Raw genomic sequence first — 25,730 nt, forward strand, 5'->3', positions numbered from 1 at the left:
TTATATCTAAAGAATAAATGGCTAAGAGATGGCATGTCCTCTATAGGAGTTAAGTAACTTGGTCCTTTCATTTTCTTCGTTGATTTCTTCAGCTATGTAATGAATAGAGCCTGTAAATTACGATGGAGCTCTGTTTGCGCCTCATGACCCACAATTGCAATATCCGATAAGGATACTTCATTTTTCGCAAACGCAATACGACCGAAAACTGTTAATCGCTGCAAAAAAGTGTTTAGGACATGCTATGAACACATTTTGTTCTTAGCAACGAAAAATATAATTTCGTCGCCTTGTAATCAAATGGTCCTGGGTTCGATACCCGGTGGAGACATATTGCACAGTGGTTTGGGTCCAGTCTCTATTGTGTATAAAAGTAGACTTAAGACAAAACTCCAACTCAGACAACGAAAAATGCCTCGAAAAACCATTCTTCAGTTTTAGGCTTTAAAAAACAAAATGTACCATATTTGTTCATGTATAACGAGTACGTTTTTCCACAAAAAAATCCAAGAGAAACTATAATGCATGTTATGCATGGAACAAATCCCACAGCTACATCAAAAGCGTCAGGTTAACCTTGCAGCAGGTTTTCGCAAATGTAGATCCAAACGTGCGCGCAGAATATAGTTCCACTGAGACGGGTTATATTCCGACACAACTTCATACTTGCAAGAAAACAGTTATTTAATTTTGTAAAATACAGACAAAATAATACATCCATTAGCAGGTGTGGACTTGATCAGTTGGAATCACTATGCAGACGAACTTGGATCCACAGATTCGACAACTGGAGTTTGTATTGCGCTGAGGAATCGCTGAAGCCCAAGTGCGAGTCGAGTAAGACTGAATACGTTACAGAGCTCGTGGAATCCGTGATACCAGTGTTGCACATCCCACTATTTTAACCCTATGTTTATTGTGATTAATAATCGTGCTATACAGCGGCGAGAATGGCTGAATGGAGGTCTCCTGTTCAGCGAGTGTTATTGTGGGCTTCATCCGAAGGAAAAAGCTCTTCAAATCAAGCAAGTTGTTTAAAATGCATAATCCTCCTTACGGAAACAAGATCAAAGTAAAACAGGGCGTGAGGTGATTTGCCGTCAATGTGCGCACGAACTGTATCCCTGGTGTTGAATGATTTGCGGTTTAAGTTTAGGAAGGGGAAACGATTGTTTGCTGTTTGACGACAAAAGAATGTCCGCGGTATTAAAAGATAACCCAGTGAGAAGAAACATGTTTATTATTTGGACCAGACGTGCTTTAACTCGGTGAGGGGAGGGGCGGGGGCGTACATGGATTTTTTTTTATATACCACCGTGCGCAACCACCGCCAGGGCTTAAGAAACCAACGAGAAAGGGAGAGGGGAAGGGGGAGGCTTATTGTATCACCCACTGGCAACAATGAAGTCTTTGTTGAACGCGCATATTTACTGTTCCGTGCAAAGAAAGGGAAGGATGATTAGCAAGAAATGGACAGAACAAGATTTGAATCCTGGTTTAGTGAAGTGATTCATAAATTGAAACCAGAGTAATAGCAGCAGACAATGCACATGATTGTATATATCACCAATATCAAATCATGCTTTTTTTTGCTGGTATAACTTGAAGTGCGTGTGTCTTACAGTAACCAAGTTTTTCATAAATGTATTTTTTTATAAACCAAAAACAATAATTTGTCATTAAATTCAAGAGGGCCTATCGTTGTATACTTATATATATATATATATATATATATATATATATATATATATATATATATATATATATATATATATCTTTGTTTATTTTTATCTTTGCGTGCTCGAAATATACACACATGCTCATGGGCGGCAAGGGGGCCGTGGCCCCCCTGGAAAATGAAAGTCAACCAAAAATTATGTATTTCACACATATAATTTCATTTTAGCCACAATAATATGTGTTAATTATTTCATTAACACAATAAATTCAAATTTAAGCAATGTTTTTTTTTAGGGAACTACACTCTTTTGGTGGAAAATGTGACTTGTTTGCGCCCCTGGAAAAAAAATACCTTCCTTGCCCCTCCCTGAAAAACTCCATGCACATGATTTTATGTTTCGAAGATTTTTCGCATTTATATTAAGTAATGACACATTTTTTAAATAATTTATGCGCCGAAAGTACTTCTAAAATGTCATGTTTCATTAGACAAAAAAAACAAAAATACATTTCGCTTGACATGCATGCGGGTTTTGGTGTGTTGTGCGGTTGGCAATACTGTGGATTTTCTCAGTGTCTGCGATGTAAGCAGCTCGGCGGTTGAGGAAAGACTGGCACGGAAGATTCTGAGCTCAGTTCTCGCGCGGATTGATACATAAAACCTGCTGCAAACTTAGCCTGACGCTTGGAAATGAATGTTTGCTACGGTTTTTCACCTTCCATCTGAACGCTCTGGATCACCAAGGAAAGTGGTTAGGTTCTGACGGGAGATCAAGTGCGCACCTACCACCAGACGGGAGCCGTAACATCGCTGTTTATCTCGCGAGAAATAACGGGAAATCGCTTCTAAAAATTTTAGTTCCAAGTGTCGCACAGGCGTAGGCTATGTTGATTGATTGACTGATTGATTGATTTGCTTTATTTTACTTCGCCTTTTGTGACACTTTTGGCTAATTTGCGAAGATGGGGATGATGTGATGAAATAGATGAATGGACACTCACAAACATCCATGCCCAGGCCAGGATTCGAACCAGGGACCCCTGGCGTCGTAGCGCGATGTGCTAGCCACTTCGCCACGGGGACCGGCGCGGAGGTTTTGTGACCAGCAATTTAAAATACAAGTTTGTATTTGTTCTAGCTTAAAGGCACATTTTGCAGAAAAATGTGATAAAGTAAAAAAAACGCCAATTTTGGGGAAATGAACTGAATAGGGGAGAAAATACCGAAAAATCAAGATTCCAATCAATAACATGTTTCCATTGAGTCCCTACAGAACTGAAGAGAAAGAAAAATGATTTATTTTTCCGGCAGGGAGTTTCCAATGCTGGTGAGACCACCGACAGCGGGGTTTTCCCATAAAATGTCGCCAATAAGTCGTAAATAAGTTTCATTCTCACATCGTCGGAAGTTTCCTTGCAAAAATATTCCGTTGTGTGAGAGTGAGACAGGTATGTTAGGGATGGAGTCAATAAACAGAGGGGGGATGGGCTCTCTGAAATGAAACGCGTTATGCTATCGAACACAGCCCAACAGCAGAACTGCTTCACTGGATATGAATATCCCTATCCGGGAACTTTTCCGCAAAATTTATTAAAATAAAGCAACATTTGGAACTTCCTCTCTTCTCAATTCGGATATTTTACGCCACTTTTCTACCTCTTGCGTTAAGTGTGACGATGAGGATGAATGATGATCAAAATAATGAAAGGACAAAGAGAATGGTACAGTGGGATTCATGAGTACTACCTTGCAAATTGTCCATCAGCGTATTCGTGCACTTTATTTGACTCAATGATAGCTTCAAGAATTAAAAGAAAACTCAAAACAAGCTGTTGACAACTTCTGCACCAGCATACATGAAAATCCATCGCTTAAAAACACATAGGATGTAAGAGAAACATTATTGATAATAGTCATGGACAATTTGCACGGTAATACTCATGGATCCCACTGTACATCCATGACTTGACCAGGTTTCGAAACTGGGACCTCTGCCTTCGTAGTGTGTCACACTGTGGGGTACTACATTTATATGAGGGAAAAAGATATATATCTGGAGAGGGTCTGATGTTCGCACAGCCCCTAATAACCGTGTGCTTGGGGAAGGGGTATGAAAGCGGCTGGAGCGTGGTGCTGATTCACCCACAATCTTCACAAATGGCCGATTGATTCATTGATTTGGTTTATTTTATTCGCATTTCTACTGCTTTTAACTCATCGCGAAGATGTGGATGAATGATGAAATTGATCAAGGGACAATCACAAAGACCCTTTATAATACATATGTTTATATATATATACACATACCGGGTTCGATACCCGGTGGAGGTACATGGCACAGTGGTTCGGATCCCACTTTGAACTGTAGGTCCAGTCCTGATTAGCCTTTTTGTGCATAAAGTGGACTTAAAACAACAATTCAATCAATATATATATATATATATATATATATATATATATATATACACACACACACACACACACACACACACACACACACACACACACACACACATATATATGTGTGTGTATATTAATCAATGTTACTTCAACCCAACTGAATTTGAACCTTGACCAAAATATGCTGTGTCGAACCAAGCGGTGCCTGGTGCGAATCCCGGTCTAGACATGGGATTTCTTAGTAAGTCGATTCATTTATTGATTGAGTTGGTGTTTTAAGTCCAATTTATGCACGGTAAGGCTAATCGAGACTGGATCTACAGTTTGAAATGGAATCCAAACCACTATGTGCCTCCACGGGGTATCAACCCCAGCACCACTTGATTACAATGCGACGACGCAACCACTACGCCATCGAGGAGGTAGTAAGTGTCCCTTCATCAGTTTCATCATATCATCACTCATCATCATCTTCATTAGCCCAAGGAGGCACAAAAGCGAAATAAAATCAGTCAATCAATCAATCAAAATGTATTGTGGACCTCCAGTGCTGTTTTTCAGCGCACGATTACACCAATCGATGCATTTGAAATGCATAAGTTAAATTTGATGCATTTTCTTTCATACGTGTACGTCCAGTTGTGTATCTCCTGAATTTAGGACAATAAAACAAGCATTAGCCTGTTGTGATAGTCCCTGTTCTTTCTCACATTCTCAGCTCCAAGTAGCTGGTGTGTTATAATGTTATATACTAGGAAGCTACAAAACGTTATGTTTATTTTTATGGGCATCGCTCCATAGCGTCTCTTAAACATTTTCATTACTGAAAACTTCGTTCATCAACTTCCGTCATGAACCAAGCACTTACTTTCTAAATATTTTAGTGCATAAATGAACTTTATGGCTTCGTCTTCAGGCGTACATTTCAATTGTGCAATTTATGGGGACGAATAATAAGGAAGCTATATGCAAGAAAAAAAATCTAGCATGCGTATGCATGGAAACTGGAGAACATATGTACACGTGACTTTTTGAAAGGGAAAGTCTCACATCATCTTCATATTTTTAAGCAAAGTAAAGTATGGAACGCATTTATATGCAAATACACATTTATGTATGACGCTGAAATATATATTTTGTATCATCCTTCCGCACCATCACGTGTAGACTCGAAACATTCTGGTTTTATTTTCCATATTTGTACATATATCATATTTTACATATTTTTACATATTGTTTCCATATTCCTAAACAATTATCAATAGGGCTCGGATAATTATGCATTTTGCATATTGCATATTTAAAGATTTTTAACTAAAAATGCATATTTCATATGCAGGTGCATATTTGTATGAAAATAAGTTGATGTGCATATTTTTGTACCCACAACCAACACCGAGCATATACTGTATTTATTTTTCTTCTCCTCGCTTCTCTTATCTTTTCTTTATCTTTTCTCTGTCTTTCTTCTTTCAACAACTTCAAACAAGCATCAAAATTATAGAAGACGTTAAAGAGGCCCTCGCATAGGTTGAAGATCCTGTGTATGTACAGAAATTGGATGCAGTATTGAAAAAGAACATGGGTATGCAACAATGGTGAAAGTTTGCAATATTCTGCATACAAATGGACAACGTGTGGATGATCTGGAACTTAATGTGTCTGACTTCGTTGCCCTACTATACAGTCCACTTGTATCTTGCGAAGTGGAACGTGTGTTTTCTGAATATAAGCCTATTCTAGCTGAAAACGAGTTTAAATTTCGAAAATTTCAGACATCATGTTGTTGTTTTCAACTGCAATCATGACCTTGATCTGTATGTTTTATGTACCGCTAATATCTTAACCTATACAAAGCAGATGAGAATTCAGAAAACGCTGAGTTAAAACATACCTGCAAAAAGTTTTCGGAGGTCGCAATTCTATAACAGCGTCCAAGACCACTTTATCTTGCGAATTGGCGCCGCAACCTTTGTCCTTGACAGATAACCAGTTCCAATAGCCTCTGCCAGGCTGCAGCACTCGGGAGCGCTGATAACTCCAAAACCCATATTTAAACCTTCGCCCATATTTAGACCTTCTCCTCTATTAATTGAAAAAAATCTGTGTAGCGAATGAGCATTCAGAATAATGCATATTCATTGCCTGGCATGTAATCTTTCATAGTTTGTAATATACAGCATTTATAAATTGAATGGGTTTTTAAAGTGCATATGTAAGTGCATATTTTACACTTTTTAGTGCATATTTGCAATCATATTTTGCGTTTTTTTAGTGCATAAGTATCCGAGCCCTAATTATCAACATATACTCCATATTCGCGCAATAACTACATGTCCCCGTGTGACCGAAAGAGTTGGATGAATTTCTTGCCAATAATTGACAAATTTGAATGTGAAACAGAAAATAAAACTACATTTTCTGTTGTTCACAATTAATGTCAATGTAAGCGTACTGTATTTTATGTAGCTCGTGTAGTGTCTTATATTATTAAAATGATAAATTTTTACAGTTTTAAGTCTTATTTTACTCCATATTTTGGTGGATATAACTAAATATAGTAAAAATGTGCTAAATATGTAAATATAGCAGGTGGTTATAATTAAAGTGACGGTGTTCAGAGTGGTATAGCACGGGCTGTAATGAGAGTAGCAGTCTGAAACTTCGTAGATATGCTAATGAAGCAATGCGCTCGCGAATTATGCAAAAAAAAAATAAATAGTTCCAATTCTCGCCACCAGGGTAAAAAATGGCGCTGTAAGCAGTCAAAACTTGGTATAGTTACAGGAAAAACACTATAAATCGCAGAAAACAATACTCTTTGTAATAAAATATCGCTACAATTTCACTATTCGAATTACATGAACATTACTAAAGGAAAAGGCAACAAGCGTCACCAACCACAACCAGGGAGCTCACACAATGGTTAGTCAATGTCACCGACTTTGACGTCAGAGTTACGGAAAATTCCACGTTTTGACTGCTTACAGCGCCATTTTTTACCCTGGTGGCGAGAATTGGATTTTTTTTTTTTTTGCATAATTCGCGAACGCATTGCTTCATTAGCATATCTACGAAGTTTCAGACTGCTACTCTCATTACAGCCCGTGCTATACCACTCTGAACACCGTCACTTTAATTATAACCACCTGGTATATTTACATATTTAGCACATTTTTACTACGTATAAATCCGTTGTCTGGTAATAACTAAACTCCATGATGGAACAGCCGTGTGAGGGTCTGGGCCTGCCATACAGCTTTATCAATGGGTGACGCGTGAACAGCGCATCGAGTCCCATCGCCGCTGTCTTCTGGCGGTTTAGAGACCAGAGCTCGCTACTTTTTTTCAACTGTAGCTTCCCAAATTGCCATCACTACACAACTTTGTAAATCCCAACGAGTATCAAACCCGAGATTCGTCGCAGCAAAAGCGAGAACGCTAACCAATCAGGATTGTTATATGTCCAGGAACCGATAAATTCTAATGGGTTCTATTAGTGTTCCGCTGCCGGACGGGAACCTTTTTTCCTCGCGCAATTTAAATTCGGTCCAAGTTGCATATTGTTTCATTGAAAAATGGTACCTGGACAGTATTTAAATTGATCCGGAAAAAAGGTTCCTGGACCGAATTTAAATTCAGCCGGAAAAAAATGTTCCCGGGCCGTATTCAAATTGATCCGGAGAAAAGGTTCCTGGACCGAATTGAAATACTTTACAAATAAAAGGGATCTATACGGTCTAGAACTCATTTACGCTTGCTGATATTCTCTCCTGGACCGGAATTGAATGACTAGGGGGCGGGAATTGTTACCTGTTTTCCCATTTTATTCCATGGCCTGTAATGCTTGAAAATTGTTTCAGCTCATCTTGAAACTGATAAGTTTCTACAGTGTTTACAAATACTTGTTTTGAATATTTGTAACCATAATTGTGCCTAAAAATGCCCCATTTAACATTTTAACTCACTTCCGTTTACATTTGTGACTTTGGAGCAGCAGCAAATATATTGTTTACCATCTCTATTGATGATTGTGTCGTGTTTTCTTTTTATATCTTATTAACTTGATTTTTATGTTTCTTTTTAATTCTCTATTGTTTTTACGTTATTCCACCCCTCTCTCTTTATTTCTATTAAAACACTTCTAATAAGCACGTCCATAGTCGCGGCAGACGGAGTATGTTCATGGACTATCAAAATGAACCATACTTCCATAAGCGACCATACAAAAGTATATCTTCCCATCCAACACCAGATGGCACTGTCTTCTTTACCTCTTCTCGCTTCGTAAAGGAAACTGTACCCTAAGTTGTTTGGTTCTTGTGAAGTGGTAATAAATTTTCACCATATATTTCATTTTACCAGTCACTAGAACAATACTAACTATAGCAAAAACAGAAAATTCTAGTAATCCATTTCAAAGTGCACACGAATACTTAAGTGTACAATTTACTAATGAAAAAGTGAGATTCGTGTTCCATATCTGCCTGTCCTTGGTTTTGATTATGTATAGTCCATTGTTTACTTACCTTAGAGATCTTTAGTGCCATCACAAAATCAAGAAAGAGTTGCCGTCATAGCAGCAACAATCAGTATTGATACATGAGTAAGTTTTACATAACAATTATATTATTTACTAGCTGCAATAGGAAATATATTATAGTTTATATCTTATTATTTCAGATGTTTCTTCGTGTTAGTCGGCAGCTTTGCTGTGATTGCAACAGTGTGGGATATCAATTGTGGTTACAAGTGCGGTAAAGGTAAGAAATATATGTCAGGATACTTATGTAATTATACATGGCCGTGCACAGAGGGGGCAAGAGAGGGACAGTTGTCCCCGTAATACTATCACCTAGAAATTTAGTGTAGGGGAATCTTATCACCGTTAATAAGCAATATTATACTATTCTAAAAATTAGTATTTTCAAGCCGGCGAAAGTCCCAAATACCAACGTCGTTCTACGGGAAATGTATTGTTATTAACACTCCCACGCACTTTATTCGTTAATTGTTACGTCTATGGTTTGCAGAATCCTATATTGGAAATCAGTAGCGGCGAGGATAACAAAAGTGGAGGGGGGGCAAGGACAGTTTACTTTTTCGTTCCAGACAAGGTTTAGAAATTACGAGGCAATTGTGCGGGAACAAAAAGCGGTCAAAATTGGAGGGCAACTGCCCCCCCCCTCCAATTACCGTCCCTTTTCGAAATGAATAAATTATGTGTAGTTTGCTTGAATCTACTGTAAGAAACCATGTTTATATATAAAATAGTCTCTGAACCACAGAGAGGGGAAATAAAGGAGGGGACAAAGAACAATGGTGCCACGGAATTTGAATTTTGAATTCGTCTAATACAGTGATTTTCGGCTGGTCCCGAAAAATTCTGTATATTCCACTGTTCAATTCCCATCAATTATATAAAACAGCGAGATTAAATGTGGTTTTTCTTTCTCTGATTGAACTTTCATCAGGCTTTTGCCCCCCCCTCTAATCAGAAGTTCTGCGCAAGCCTATGTAATTATACAAAAATTATAAAATCAGATTTTGATAAATTCTTATCCTGCTTTATTGATTGATTGATTGATTGATTTGGTGTTTTAAGTCCACTTTATGCACAGTAAGGCTAATGGGGACTGGGCCTACAGTTTAAAGTGGGATGCGAACCACTTGTGCCTGCACCGGGTATCGAACCCAGGACTCCTTGATTACAAGGCGACGACGCTACCATCCTGCTTTATTGAGGAGTTCTTGCCTGAGATAACTACCTCAAAAATATAAGGTGATATATGTTATGTAATTAAATCCACTTCAGGTGGACCATTTTATTTGGGTTGTCCTTCTATGCGTGCTGCGTGACACGCAATATACGACTTCCCAAATTGCATATTTGTTTTCTTATATAATTCCTCGACTTTCCACTTTTCTTCCTCATCGTCTCTCTCTTTTTCCAGGTAGGGGATGGCAACTCCTGCGGGCCTTCTCCATCAGGAAAAACATGGGAAGTCTTCTGAGCGCTGACGTCTCCGTTGATGACATCACGTGCATCCATGGGCTTCGCGTCCTGTGCACCCTAGCGCTCTACCAGGCCCATACCATCATACCACTGCTGTTCATGCCCTACACCAACAGGATCGAGCTTACGGAGGTGAGATTCTGCTCATTATTCTCTTTTCTTGTGACCAGTAGCGTCGATTAGAGCTGGCAAGGTGGCAGTTGCCCCCCAAATCTTTCAACTTTTGACCTCTATGGCCCTGTCTACTAATAAACTTCCTCTGCACTCCCAGTTTTAGCACCCAATCGCCGCCACTATAGTGTAGATCACATGTTTTCAAGGCTCGTCGCGATTACTCATAACCGGAAGGAAAGCGACGGTATATAACAACAAAGAATGCAACCCTTTCAAACTACCGCCATTTACATATGTAACCCCAGTACACTCCACCATTCATTCCGAGGACTCCTACACAAATACACAAATTTCACATATTTTTCATGATCCTTGGCATGTAACTGTTGACAGGAGCAGGGCTATTTTCATCTGGGACACCCTGTATGAAGAAACAAATTACTGTTTCTTTTCCAGTTTGTCGTCCAATACACTTCAGCTTGCACGAAAGCGATCTGCATACAATCAAATATGATTGCTTCATTGCCTCCCATGGTAGAATTACTGAAAAAAAACGCTTACATAATCATCGAATTAAAAATATCTTGAAAAAAGTGGAAATGACGTAATCGTTTTTTACAGAAACAATGCAGAAAATTGATAATATTCAGCGCTGTGCTCCACTTTCCGACATGTTTAACATTATTTTACAGAAAAGGTCAAGCAACTGCATGGTACCATAAAAGTGCATAAGAAAAGTATGGAGAGAAATCGCATTGGAATATAACAATTTCCGTCTAAAATGCACATTGTAATTGCAATAGTATTATTTTAGAACTACCACCTGAGGAATGTAGTCTCATTCAAAACGATTAGCATGCCAATATATAATCTTCGAGCTTGTAAAAACGTGTCAATTAATTGCATGGTAATCGTTAGAAATTACATGGTAGTGTATGGTGATGTATGTTAATTGCACATGTTCTAAAAACAAGTGGGCAGACCTTAAAGTATGCATTAAAAAAGGATAGGTATGATGGCGCAGTTGTCGTTACCATGTGTACCTTCAGAGGAGGCGTTCCTAATGGAGAGGGAACAAAGGGGCATTTGCCCCAGATCGCTGCAAAAAACAACTGGAGTATACTTAACTCACAACGCCATATTTTTCAAATTTTACGAATGACATATGTTTTGAAAAATCCTGAGATTACTGATACCATACTAGGTACTACATAAAAAACATATTATAAATACTTCGATATAATAAAAATAGTGCATTTGTATTATTGATTGATTTATAGAATAAAAAATTCTTACGTACAAGCGACTAACACGTAAACACATCAGAATAAACAAGATCATATGCCTCCAATTGTTGGGATAAGGATCAAGGTACTTTACGCCTTTCAAAGTTACTGAAGCAGTGTGTGCTTGTGTTGATGCATTTTAGTGCATCATATAATGCCTTCGAAAGCACCCTTAGATGCATTTTAGTGCACCATAGATGCCTTCGAAAGCACCCTTAGATGCATTTTAGTGCACCATAGATGCCTTCGAAAGAACCTTTAAGGCATTTTAGTGCATCATAGATGCCTTCGAAAGCACCCTTAGATGCATTTTAGTGCATCATAGATGCCTTCGAAAGCACCCTTAGATTACAATTTAGTGCATCATAGATGCCTTCGAAAGCACCCTTAGATGCATTTTAGTGCACCATAGATGCCTTCGAAAGCAGCCTTAGATTCATTTTAGTGCATCATAGATGCCTTCGAAAGTACCTTTACATGCATTTCTGTGGTGCATCCTTAGCAGTTGGTGCACTTGAATGTATTATCGGAGTCAAAAGAAATACATCGTTAAAAAGGTGGTGTTAAAAATGACACTAAAACACCGAAAAATCATTGGTGTTAAAAGAACAGAGATAGTGTTTCGAGCAGGTCCAGGACTTTGGCGGGGGCAAGGCACATTCTGCCCTCTCCCCATAATTCACGTAGGACACATTTTATGTATATTTACATGTATAAAGTATTATTTATGCCAATCTTGCCCCCCCCAAAAAAAATTACCTTGGCCCCCAAAATGTATCTTAAGTTGGTCCACACTACATTTCAGTCAATGTTCAACATCGGTAGTGTTAAAATTTAGCTGTAATCAACACTATTTTAGCACCACTAAGAAATGTTGACCAAAATGTGGTGTGGATGTCCTGCAACCATTGTCTGTGTTAACAACAGTGATTTTTCAGTAGATGCATTTGTACCAATTGACACATTTTGGGTCACAAAAGAATTCTCGTTGACGTATAATTGGATGCTGTACAAGAATTACGCCTGGAGGTTGTTCCCATTAAAATTAGTTGAATGCGAGCTTAAAAAGCAACAATAGTCTTATGCAACAGCCAACAAGCGAAGGCAATTACAAGCAATCAATAAAGTATGGTTAATAAACTTCTGACGTTTTATACAGAAAAAAATGAGATTAGCTTCTCGCATTCCAATCATATCGAGGAATTAGAAACAAAAAGAGTATAAATTATTACCCTTTCTTGCTTTAAAAATGCATAGCTCTCAAATATAATAATAATAATAATATGGATCTACTGCAAATTAGCACTGCGACCTTCGAATGGTATTCAAGATATACAAAAATAAAAAGAAACTGCATTCTAAAGGATCTGGGACATTCATTATTAAAACTTTTTGTGGGTTTACATAACTCGTGAGAAAAAGAAATGCGAATTATGCATTCTGCTCTGGTTTGGCTTGTGATGTCTTATAATTTAACATTATGATTTATCGCAAACCAGTGTTGTTGTTTTTTTGTGAGGGGGGGGGGGGACAGCAAAAACAGAAATACAGAACTTGCTTCTCAGTTACATAAGATTCAAAGCATTAATTTAACTCTGAATTCATGAAAGGTAAAAAATCTACTGAAGAGTTTATTGGGTACAGTCACGAATGTAGTTGTACTGCGCATTTTATACAGCGCAAAATTTGATGCACACTTTTTTAACGTTTTGCGAAATTAATTAGAATTTTTTTCACTTTGACTAAGAAGAATTAAAGGCTAATTACAGGAAATCATAGAAAATTCTACTTAAAAACAAATGAATAATGTCAGTTGAGCTACCATGGACAAAAATTACAGGGGGATGTACAGAAAACTCAGTACAGCATTTCCGGTAAAGGTGATATAACTGAAAATAAGTGGGTGGCAGGGGGGTCGCGGGAATATTTTCTTGGGCGTGGTCACATTTAATAGGTATTTTAAGTACCATATATAAATGCATGTTTAAACTTAAATAATGTTGTTGTTTTTTGTTTTGTTTTTTTGTGTTTCTCGTGCTTGATTGGGGCCGGGCGGGTCAACCTAGGGTGTTGCCCTCCCCCCCCGCCCCCTCTAGGGACATCAGTTCTCAGTCAATGGTCACTAATCACCCTCCTGTGGTATCTAATTAGGACTACGTGAAGGGTTTCAAAACCAATGCAATTATACTCCATGAGGCCTTAGAAAGATCGCTTCGCGGGCTCGCAGCAGACGACAATATGGGGGTGTGTCTTCGAGAACCAATCAGGTCCGCGAAGGAGCGAGCCCGGTTCCCACAGCTAGCTCGCTGCACCCTTCTGGAAGGGTGAGTGACCTCTGCCTCTTGCTACCTCGGCCTGTTTGTTCGGCTGAGGAGCAGACGACACGAGAGTGTCGGCAATAGTGTGCGAGCGACGTCTGCTGGTAGCCTGCGAAACGCTCTTTCTAAGGCCTCCTGCAGTATAAGTGAAACTTTGTTTCAAGTCCACATTTATGCACAGATGGGGTAATCGGGACTGGATCCGATCCACTATGCCTCCCCCGGGTATTGAACCCGATAGCCCTTGATTAAAGGGGACGAGATACCACCATGGGGTCGAAGGACACAGAAGGTCTGTGGTGAAAAAATCCATCCTGTTCTTTACGTAGATACGGGAATCACGGTCTGGGCAAGGTTGTTCTTTGTGATTATCCTTTCATCACAATTTCATCATATCATCACTCACCCTCACCTTCGCGAATAGCCAAAGAGAAATAAAATAAACAAAATCAACCAATCAAAGCTCCCCAGTTGTGTCCCCATGGCGCTGGTTTGATTGATTGCGTGATTTGTTGTTTTTAAGTCCACTTTATGCACAGAAAGGCTAATCGGGACTGGACCTACAGTTTAAAGTGGGATCCGAACCACTATGATCCTCCACCGGGTATCGAACCCGGGACCCCTCGCACCAAAGGCATGGAACGCTAGCCATTTTATCGATCAGTATAAAGTTATTTTTAATGCCGATTTGGGAAGCAATTAAATCTTGTAAATTCTAGTTTGTTCCAACATATTGTACTCAAAACTTCTAATAATATGGGGATTTTTTTTTCTTTCAGTTGGCTAATGACCCGGGAAGTACTTTGCTGAGGACATCAGTTGTGTATACAGATGCTTTCCTCATGTTCAGTGGCGTTCTGACGTCATACAACTTCACAAAGGAACTGGAGAGGAAAGGAGAAATAAATATATTCAAAAAATATCTGGCTAGATACATCAGGTGAGCGACTTTCATTTCTACATATTACTAGATAATCAATGTTTGTGATAAACAGTGTTGCCATTTGAAGATTTATTAACTAAGGCACAGAAAGTTACAGCTAACCCCCTACTGTGCTTTGTGACATACCATAAAGGTTCATGTGAAGGTAGGTCCCCACACATGCAACCTTGGCAATTTCTGGCGGTGATGTGATCAGCACCACGCTACGGCTGCCTTTACCCCCACCCACAAACGCCTCCCATTTTATCAGACGCTACGTGAATTCCAGACTGCTCCATGTGGCTTGTCCTCACAGACGATACGATACGATATTTTTTTCTGTATCGCGATATCGGCGATATATCGTCTCCACGTTATATATCGCTAAATATCGTGACGATATATCGCCGACACGATATATGTACATCGCCAAGGTGTCGTGACGATATATCACCAAGGTATCGTGACGATATATCACCGACACGATATATATCGCCAAAATATCGTGACGATATATCGTCTAGTTGATATCGCCTGGACGATATTTTTTCAATATCTCGATATATCGCCAAACATTAGTACTGACCCATCAGCGCACAGCCCAAACCTATGGACCTATGTCGCAAGTACCTAATAGAAAGTAATTTTCTGAAATTAGTGTTGCCCACGAGACGAGACGAGACGAGACTTTGGTCTGTCTCGTCTCGTGTCTCGTCTCTAAAATATTCGTTTGTCCCGTCTCGTCTCGTCCCATCTCGTTTTGTCTCGTCTCGTCTCGTGAAAGTAATGCAGGATATTATGCCAACAAAAGTTATAACTGGGAGACATCACAAATATTATTCTCGAAAATTGGTTAAACCTGTAATCACTTTGCTCACTGTAGCTATAGTGAGAATAAATATGATTCCTTAATCATAAGAACATGAGTATATGAAATAAAGTTTGTTGATTATCAATAACTAGATAATGTATAGAATCTGCCTTGCTTTTCTAGCTCCCATCCACTCTTTATCCATCGTACACGCAGGGAGCTTTCAGACAGAAGGAACACGCGACAGGCAACAAGCCACACGGGGGTTTACACTGAAGTGACAAGCGACAGGATCCCCTTCCGTTCCGTCTATGATAAAAGTATTCACCGCATGGGCAGTACCAACAGATCGAGGCGATTCTACGCTCGATATTAAAAAAACGACCCAATTTGAGCGACACGCAAGCGACAAGAGACACGTGGTGCTTCGGTTCGGAAGGTTACGTTTACTGAGGGTTCGAATCCAAGCGAAACATGTTGCTTGTCGCTTCTCTCCTGTGACTTGTTCAATGTGACAAGCGACACGGAAGTATCAGACTGAAGCAACGAACGACAGGGACACTTCAGTTTATAAGTAAGCATTCATCGCGCATGCGCGGATAACAACCCTCGCCACTATACTGTCTATACGGTATCCAGAAAACGGCCTAAGCAGAACAACAAGTAAGCGACAAGCGAGACGTGCAGCTTCGGTTCCAAGAGTTTGCTCTGAGGAAGATTTCTTCACACCAAAGTTACAGGCGACAAGCGACACAGGGTTTTCACACCAAAGCCAGAAGCGACACGCTCCTTTAGGGATATTTCAGACCGGAGCGACAAGCGACACATGTTGCTTTGGAACGAGCCAATCAACAGCAACGTTTCACAGCGTAGGAGCATGACAGGCAGCACAAACCTGCGTTCGATTGGTGAAATCCTGAAGCGAAACGTGTTACGGGTCGCGTGTCGCTTCGATGTGAAATCTCTCTTAGTCTATAAGCAAGCTTTCACTGTGAATTCTCTACCAACAGACAGAGGCGACACAATGCAAACTATTAAAAAACGGCCCAGTCCGAACGACACGCAAGCGACAAAGCAACACGTGCCGCTTGCCGATCTAGTCGCTTCCGTTCGGAAGGTTGCATTTATTACTGTGGGTTCATTTCCAAGCAACACTTGTTGCTGTCGCATGTCGCTTATTACTCCTATGACTTCAGGCAATTATATGTTCGTTACGTCAAAGCAGAGTATCTAATTGCACAAGCTTTTTAGAGCCGCGGTGGTGTAGTTCTTAGGGGGTCTAACTGCCAGGCGGGAGACCCGGGTTCGAATCCCGGAGTGGGTGAATAAAGGTCGGAATTGTTCCGCATTGTCCCCGCATAAAGCAGCTCCGGGGCTCAACAGCCTCATATGAATGGGTGCATGGGGACAATCCTGGAGGGCAAAAGCGGCCGGAGTGTGATGCTGATCACTTCGCCTCCAAAATGACCTTTCCCCCACATCCCGTAGATGTGCCTTCATGGCACTGTATTATATGCACTTGGAACTTTACCTTTACCTAGGTTTTTAGTGCGAAATCTTTGAAGTTTGCAACCAGCACTCGAGGCTGCTGTGGATTTTGAGAAGAGGGTCGCAAATGAAAGAAGGGTCTGTTTGGGCGAGAAATTTTATGACGATTGTCGCCAGTATGGCTGGAACGGGACCGTAGAAAACAATGGCAGTGACTACCTCCGGATCGTTTTGCGCAAGGATGAATGGAAGAGAGCTCTTGGGGCAGCAGATAGTTGCCAGATTTAAGGTATTCTGAGGAAATTTCAGTAGGAAGATACAGGGACACGAGACTAAAGTCTGGGCAAATTCGTTACGGACAACGTGTGACGAATTAGGATTTTTCGAGGGGGAATCTTAGATCTCTCTCTATTCCTGTAATAGAAGCTGTTTTGGGTTTCCAAAGAAAATGCTTTATTCCGAATAAATAAATATTTGCAATTGATTAGTTATTTTGTTTATATTTTTTCGAGACTTTCGAGACGAGACGAGACTTTTCAGGAGCCGTCTCGTCCCGTCTCGAAAACGAAACGAGACAGGTAGTCAGACTCGTCCCGTCTCGAATTTTAAAAAGCCTGTCAACGAGACGAGGCGGGACATGTCTCGTCTCGTGGGCAACACTATCTGAAATTCAACCCCTAAGGACTGTAAAAAGGGTGTTAATTTATTATAATAATTATTAATATCTGATACATTAAAGCACAATGTCCTGGACCTAGAAAAATAAAAATGTTTATATTATAGACAAAAGTTCTCAATAGATGGCGCTGTATGCATGCAAAATATAACCATTTGCTTGTGTAGTCTTGAAGTTGCAAGAACATTACTTGCAGTAAACAAACAAGTAAATATATATATAGTAGTGATTACGTTTATGTTTCTTCCCTATGTTTAGTTTAATTTGCCGCTCTGTTAAGTCCTTAGCCTTTTTTTCCGTTAGAGATTTCTGGAAGACAGTTTTCATATTCTGCGCTTTATACAAAATTGGACATATTTATATGAGTACGTTTGGGAACTCACCCGTTTTATATTTTCTTTGTGAAGCTTGAGGACGGATCAAAAATATTACCGTTGATTGGGTCTTAGGACGCAAATGCACCCTTACCCAATGGATCATTGCGCCCTACTTCCACGAAAATTATAACTATTGAAAAACCAGCATCCATGAAGTGTCAACCCGTGATTTCCAGAAGCTGTGTCAATTAGATTGTGTTATTAGTTGTAGTGGAATAGAATATTATTGCAGTGCACTTCTCCTCATAAATACTAATTTTATTTAATATTAATATGCATTTAATAACTCCGCTTCACAAATAGCTTGAAAGTATGAACTGTAAACAGTTTCCTTAATCTACTAATGGTTTACCGTAAATAGTGTTTTCACCGTAGAAGTTTAAAAAGATGAACTTCTGAATTTCAAATACCGTACATAACGAAAAATAATTTAAAATGTCTTGTATAAGTGTTGTAGGAAGTTCATTGTTATCTTGAGCAGGCACTTAGCCAGTGGGAGGGGTCAGGGGGCTGAAGCCTCCCCCCACAAAATCCAAAAAAATATTTAATTTAAGTAGTGTGTAGTGGAAATTAATTTTACTTCCTTAACAGGATAAAACATCTTGTATAAGTTGTAATACACTGAGAAATTCATATTCAGGGCTTCTGTCCCCACCCCCCAACTTTATCGCCCTTTGTTGGCGGGTGCTAATAACGGATTAGCTCCTCTCCCCGAAATAAATTCTGTCTACGGCCCTGATCATGAGGAGTGCAAATCAATAGTAAAATAAACGTCATAAAAGTTGACGTTCAAGTAACAAAGGGTTTACACTACTACCACTGGAGGGCAGCACATGCAAACAAATGAAAGGTGATAAACACTGAGCCATTGCTTTCCATGCGTTTAAGATGTCGTTCCTTGTTTCAGCATTTAGTGTTGTTAATGATGAAACAATGTATAATTTACGGTGAAACTACTGTATTTTTACTGTGACATCACTGGCGTCCTAGCTACCCATGATTTCATTGCAAAATTATGGTTAATCTTTACAGTGTGTATTAGGGTGTTTCATTTTTTCAACGATGTGATTTTCATATGACTTTGCTTACGCCCCGAGTCTCAGTGATGTAAAAGATATATATGCCAAATTTCAAAAAGATTGGATAATATTTAGGGGTTGCACACTTTGATCACTTTTATCTCAAACTAGTGAAATTTCTAATATTGAAGTGCTTTGTACTAATGGGCTTCTCATGTATTTCTTTCATCTTTTGCAGGTAATTGAACTTTAAAATGGGAACAAAAGAGGAATTTGGCTGCTGGAAAAGGTGCCTCGTGGTGAGTTTTTAGGAGCTCGGATCCCTTCAAAGGAACAAGTACGTTTTGTTTATATTTACCATCACAAGGAAATGAAATAAACATTTTCGGATGCTGCTAAATCTACCAGTACTAAACTACAGGAAGTGTGGAGGAAAGCAAATATCCCTGTTAAGACGGAGGAGAATATCCGTGCTGGTATACAGAAGCTGTACAAAGAATACCAAAATCTGGGTAAAGAGAAATCGAGAAACACGGATAAAGCAAATGTGAAACGGCAGATTTGGAAAGGTGATCTCGTCGAGTTATTTGACATTTCCCGGCAATATGTGATGGACATGACTAGAGTATCACAAGAAGATAAAGAATTTCTTAGGTCACAAAGAGAAGATCGTATGAGTTCGCCAATGAGTGGAGTAGAGAAGGTTTTCGCCTCGAAAATAAGAACTAATAGTAGCTACAAAAGAAGACAAAAATGATTCATATAAGAATAAACATTTCAAAGCTATCGCTGAAATCAATAAGACAGTTATACTGGAAGACTCATCTCCATCATCAGCACCTAGAGACGAAGAGGCCGAGTTTTCGCCTCCATCAACGAAAAAATTACGTTCAAGTCCTAGATTAAAACCTCTTGATCAGACACTCACGTCTACTTGGGATCGAGAACAGCTTTCTATTCGACAAGCAAGTACTTCATTTATAGCAACTGCAAAGAGCCTTAGCCACGATGTTTCAAAAATTTCCGTATCTCCAGCTACCGTTTACAGAGCTCGGGCGATCAAAAGAAGTAAAATGGCAAAGAAAATCGAAGAGTTACTCTTTGAAAATCCTCCTCATTTGGTGTTGCATTGGGATAGTAAACTGTTTCCCTCAGTTGCCCATGGGAGTGTCAAAACTTTGGAAGATAGAGTTGCAGTTCTAGTGACTAGCAAAGATTTTTTGCATTTTCTTGGCGTACCTGTTGCCCTGAAAAGCACTGGTGAGCAGATGGCTGAAGTAGTTATTCGGGAAGTGGACTCATTTGGGCTACGTGACAATATCATCGGTATGCGTTTTGATACTACAGCATCTAATACAGGACTGATCCAAGGGGCATGTACCAGAATTGAAAGGGAATTCGAACGAACATTGCTGTAGTTGGCTTGCCGTCATCACACCCATGAACTAATATTGAAAGGAGTGTTTGAGAAGTGTTGTGGCGTACCATCAAGTGGTCCTGACATCCAGATTTTTCGGAAGTTCCAAAGTCTGTGGGCTTCACTTGATAAGAAGTCATATAAGACAATGCTGGATGAAGAAAGTCCCGTTCAAGGCTTTCTAGAAGAACGAGTGAAAATGGTTAACTACATCCAAAATGTCCTAAAAGATGGAAGTCATCCAAGAAAAGACTACAAAGAGTAATTACAACTCTCACTCCTGTACCTAGGAGGTTGGTCTCAAAACGACCTCAGTTTCAGGATCCCAGGGGCTCTGCATCAAGCAAGGTAGATGGCAAAGGCAATATATGCACTTAAAATTGTCCTCTTCACTAAACAGTTGAATATTCCTCAACTAGAATTGAAAGGAATGAAACGGGTTGCACATTTTGTCAGCCTCATATATGTTCGCTTTTGGCACGAGGCAATTGTAAGTCGATGGGCTCCAAAGAATGATTTGGATATGCTACAGCTTCTGAGCACTTACCCAGATGCAGACGTCAAAAAAATGCTCTCACAGTTGCTAAGAGACACCTTTGGTATCTGTCAGAAACAAACGTAGGATTGGCTTTTTTGGACGAGCGTAGTACTCAGGCTGATGAGGAAAATATGACTAAATATTTAGAAACCAAACCTGCAAAGAAAAAGGAAATGAAACGATTAGAGGGTAAAAACCTAGTTTTTGAAGGAAAAGACCTGAGCCATTTCGTTACTAATAAAACAAAGAAGTAGAATACTGCAGTGATTCTCTAAGAAGCCATGTGAACGCTCTTAAGGTGGTCAATGATACCACAGAAAGAGGAATTGCTCTGATAAAAAAGTTTAACGAATCGGTCATGGACAAACAAGAAAAACAATTCTTGTTGAGGGTAGTCGAGCATCACAGAAAAGTCGTCGCCAAGCGAACAAAAGAAGGGATTGCATTGTTCAAAGTTGATTAATATAACACATGTTTTGCCTATCATATTACCTATTAATCTTAGTGTCTAGTTTTAATATTATTTTAAGTTTGTGATTTCTAGTTTTCCCAATAAAAGTAATTAACATTGAAAAATCGTACTTTTTGCCTACTTTTACAAAACTGATCAAAGTGTGCAACCTCTAAATATTATCCAATCTTCTTGCAATTTGGCATATATATCTTTTACATCACTGAGACTCGGGGCGTAAGCAAAGTCTGCAAAAATTTTACATTTTATTTTTTGCCTTACAAAATGAAACACCCTAGTGTGTATTTGCTTGCATCGGACGACTGTTTCCAGAAATGACACTTATTTGTCAGTCAATCATATGAATGTTCCAAATATGCGCTTATTTAGTACCTTTTACATATAAAATGTTTCTGAATTTAAAATATGTGTTCATTTTTTAACTTAAGGCAAGCAACCTAACATTACTAAATGAGCGTTGCAAATCTTAGATAGGCAGGCCTTCATTCTGACTTGGGCGCAGCGGAAAGATCTTGAAAGACTCCAGGCGCCGTGAAACGAAACAGTTTGGGAACCCTTGAACTAACTATTTTGTTTGTACTAATTTCAGATTGACTCCGCCCCTTTTGAGCTTAGTATTGTTCTATGCGTACATCATGGAGCACCTGGGTTCGGGACCACTATGGAACAACATCGTGAAGCAAAATGCTGACGTTTGCAAGGAAGGCCTATGGAAGAATCTACTGTACGTGCAGAATTACTTCGGATATGAGACAATGGTAAGTCTATGCAAAATGTTTTCACTATACGCACGGTCATGAAATTAGGCGGGTGGCTGAAGTTCGCGCTGTTGCCACGTCGGTGCGCAACCCCTTGTCTTCGGAGGTTTAAGGGAATGAAGTTCTCGTTGTAGGCTTGGTTTTTGTAAGCCATGTGATACAAACTGATAGCATTTGCTCGAAAGGTCAGGGATGACACAAAAGTGCCCCAGGGAGAGGTCGATACGCTCGAACTAGGCAACGCAGCCCGGTTGACGTTGCCACACAGTGCACGGGAACCAGCGACTTTTGTCACGTTCTCGCTTTGCTTGTCCCCTGCGTTTATGTGTGAACCTCCTTGATACAATAACGGCTAATATAGTTTTGCCACATGACGGAATTCGAGTTGTGGGTCCATTTTATGCACAGGTAGGCTTATCAGGACTAGACCTATAGTTTAAAGTGTGATCTGAACTACTATGTGTCTCCACCAGGCAGCTTTTGATTACAAGGCGACGACGTTACCACTACGCTACCGGGGAGCCGCTTGAAGGGAAATTTTCCTTTGTGGAGGGAAATTCAAGCTGAATTTTTAGATAGAAAGAGGAACATTTCACAAAAATATCTCGCATTTTAAAGTCTCGTCTAAATTTTCCCTTCATGCAAGAAACTTTCTAATCACAACAAAACGTATCCCATTATTGCTATTATTAATTGTAGTCGCAGGATTGTTACTACCTACCTTCGTGGCGTAGTGGTTAGCACAACGCGCTACGACGCCAGGGATCCCGGTTTGGTCTGGGTATGGCTGTTCTTCATCAATTTCATCATATCATTACTCATCCTCATCTTCGTGAATAGCCAAAAGCAGCACAAAAGCGAAGTAAAATGAGCCATACCAATCAATCAGAATTGCTGCTATTATTTCTACTGAATCATAAATATTAGGACTTATTGAAATCCCGCTTATGGCCCTCCATTAGATTGTATCAACGGATTCTCTGCTGTTCATATGAAATTGCAAAACACATTGTCATATAAAATACATAACTTTGCGATTTGGTCAAGTGTTTGCCACCACAACAGACCTACCCATCCTCAGTAACCATAGACAAAATATCCGTCGATCCAACTGGGTATCAGCTGCTTGTATATATTTCACCCGCCTCCACACGATCAACTAATTGAATTGTTTCCTTCCAGACGAATCGTTCTTATTCGGAAAATGCCAGAGGCGAAACCACGATTTTTTGTCTGGGTGGGGACAACTACCAGGATAAACGTACCACGAATAATAATGGTAATAATTATAATAATAATAATAATAACAATTATTATTATTATATTATTAGTAATAATAATAATAATAATGACAATATTATTATTATTATTACTAGTGGTAGAATTAGTAGTAGCATCAAAGACGTTCCTCATAAAATACCCAAAAAGGGGGTAGATTTATTTATTTATTTATTCGTTTGCTTCCTACAGAGAGAATCTCCAATTACAGGAAAGCTTACATAAATTCAAATAATAAACATATAAGAGTGTAGATTACATATAAACACATACACACACAAACGCATTTATACACACAAGATAATGAGTGAAGTACTACGGGACATATATCCAACACATACGTATATTCATAGTTCAGAACATATCCTTTAAATAGTAATGAACGGCAAAAAATAATAAAAAAAAGAAAAAAATAGCATAGATGGTAAAATACTTTCAGAATAATGGAAAATAATGCACAGTACAGTAGAAAATAATGCCCAGTAGAATGGATTCACATATGTATATCTAGTCTTTTTCAAAAATTGGTTTTAATGTTTTTAGATACAAGGAAAGTGGCAGACTAAAATCTAGATTTTCAGGCGTTGTAGAAATATTATTATATGCAGAACAGAGTCTGAATATAGGTGATGATTTGTATTTTTCTGTCCTCGGGTTATCACAGTAAAAGGTGTCGCATGCGAAGATTAGATTTTCTAGTATTAAATTTAAACTGAAGAAGAAAGTTACTATTATCCAGAATATCATTTACTGTTTTGTAAAGAACAGTGCTAAAGCATTTGTTTGGAACAAACTATTTGAAATATTATTTTAACACCGTCAATTGCACATTAGCTAATAATGTAAAACAAGCACACAAACTGTATTTTTGAATGGCAGAAAATGAATGATAAATGCATTCCCAAGACAATTATTTTTGTACTTATCACTTGTATAACTTTCATGTACAAGATATGTGTTACACGTATGCAACATGAAGCGACATAAAAAAAGAAAATACATATGCAACATGCTAACACTAAATTGTATGCGTATTCAACTTTTATGTGAGGGCAATATGTAAAGAACATGAATTTTGCTCTGAACATGTTGTAAATAGATTATTATTGATAATAAAAAATATACAATAACCCGGCATAGCACATACAACACAAGGTAAATAATAATAAATCCTTATGTAACTTATGGCCATAAGTAAATGTTTATCGGGATCCCTTACCTTTTGTCAATTATGCGGTGCACCGTGCCTACTAGAATCACTTCCTCACTCATGCACTGTTCTTCCTTTAGATTCAGGGGGTGGTTGTGATCCGTTGTTGGAAGGGGTTATAGGGGGAGACTGGTCACGGCTCCAGGTCCCAGATTCCTTTTACCTTCCCCTAGGCTGGCTGATGTTCCTGCGACATGACGTGATTTGTTTTAAGTATTGTTCAGTAAACACACGGAAGTAGTTCAATTTACACAAGATCAAAACACAGTTCCTCTCTCTGCACGGTGCTGCCATCTGTCCACCAATCGCACTTCACCTAATTGTCTCCTCGAAAGCACCTCCCTGCATCCCTGTACGGACATACACAGAATTTTTCCACACCTTCTCACATACATCCTCACTGCTGTCACCTATATCTCCTTGTGTCCTGTCTTTCCCAAAGACGCCAAAACTTCCCCCGTGTCCTTGCAATGTTGCCGGTTTTTGTAGCCTTGTCCAGTGGCTCTAACACACACACACACACACTAATACACACAAAAAAAGAAAAACAACAAAAAGAACACACCAGCCAGTGTGACTTGCCCCGAGGCGCGGTTCTCCCTCTCGCCATGCCAAGCAAGGGACTGGGTGCGACATTGCAGAAAATGGAAATCATACAAACTTATAGGTGATAAAAGATAACAAAAAGCCAAAATATATACATATTAAAAAAAAAATTAGGGTGGCACTACAAATACATTTAAACAACACATATTTGTTTTAATACATCACATCACAGAAAACAACTATTGGGAGCAAGAAAATTTTTGAATCCAATTTTTGCAATTGAAAAGAATATTAATTTAATAGGGCGCAAATAATTTCATTGGAAGCCATGGCATCCTCTCTTTTACAACTTTTTTCCATTTAGATTATTCAGCATCCATGACTGACTACCGCCGCCCCCTAG

General features: G+C 39.1%; 1 protein-coding gene across 1 annotated transcript in view; it reads left to right on the forward strand.

The window, feature by feature from the left end:
- Positions 1-25,730, forward strand: part of LOC145993743 (O-acyltransferase like protein-like) — a 95,219-nt gene that overhangs the window by 43,870 nt on the left and 25,619 nt on the right. The window contains exons 5-8 of the mRNA XM_083129494.1: positions 8,765-8,844; positions 10,036-10,229; positions 14,595-14,755; positions 22,125-22,293. Of these exons, the coding sequence (XP_082985620.1) occupies positions 8,765-8,844; positions 10,036-10,229; positions 14,595-14,755; positions 22,125-22,293 (604 nt within the window). The remainder of the gene's footprint in view (positions 1-8,764; positions 8,845-10,035; positions 10,230-14,594; positions 14,756-22,124; positions 22,294-25,730) is intronic.

Source organism: Lepisma saccharinum, chromosome 10 (assembly GCF_977018435.1).
Source record: "Lepisma saccharinum chromosome 10, izLepSacc3.1, whole genome shotgun sequence".
NCBI classification, from domain to species: domain Eukaryota; kingdom Metazoa; phylum Arthropoda; class Insecta; order Zygentoma; family Lepismatidae; genus Lepisma; species Lepisma saccharinum.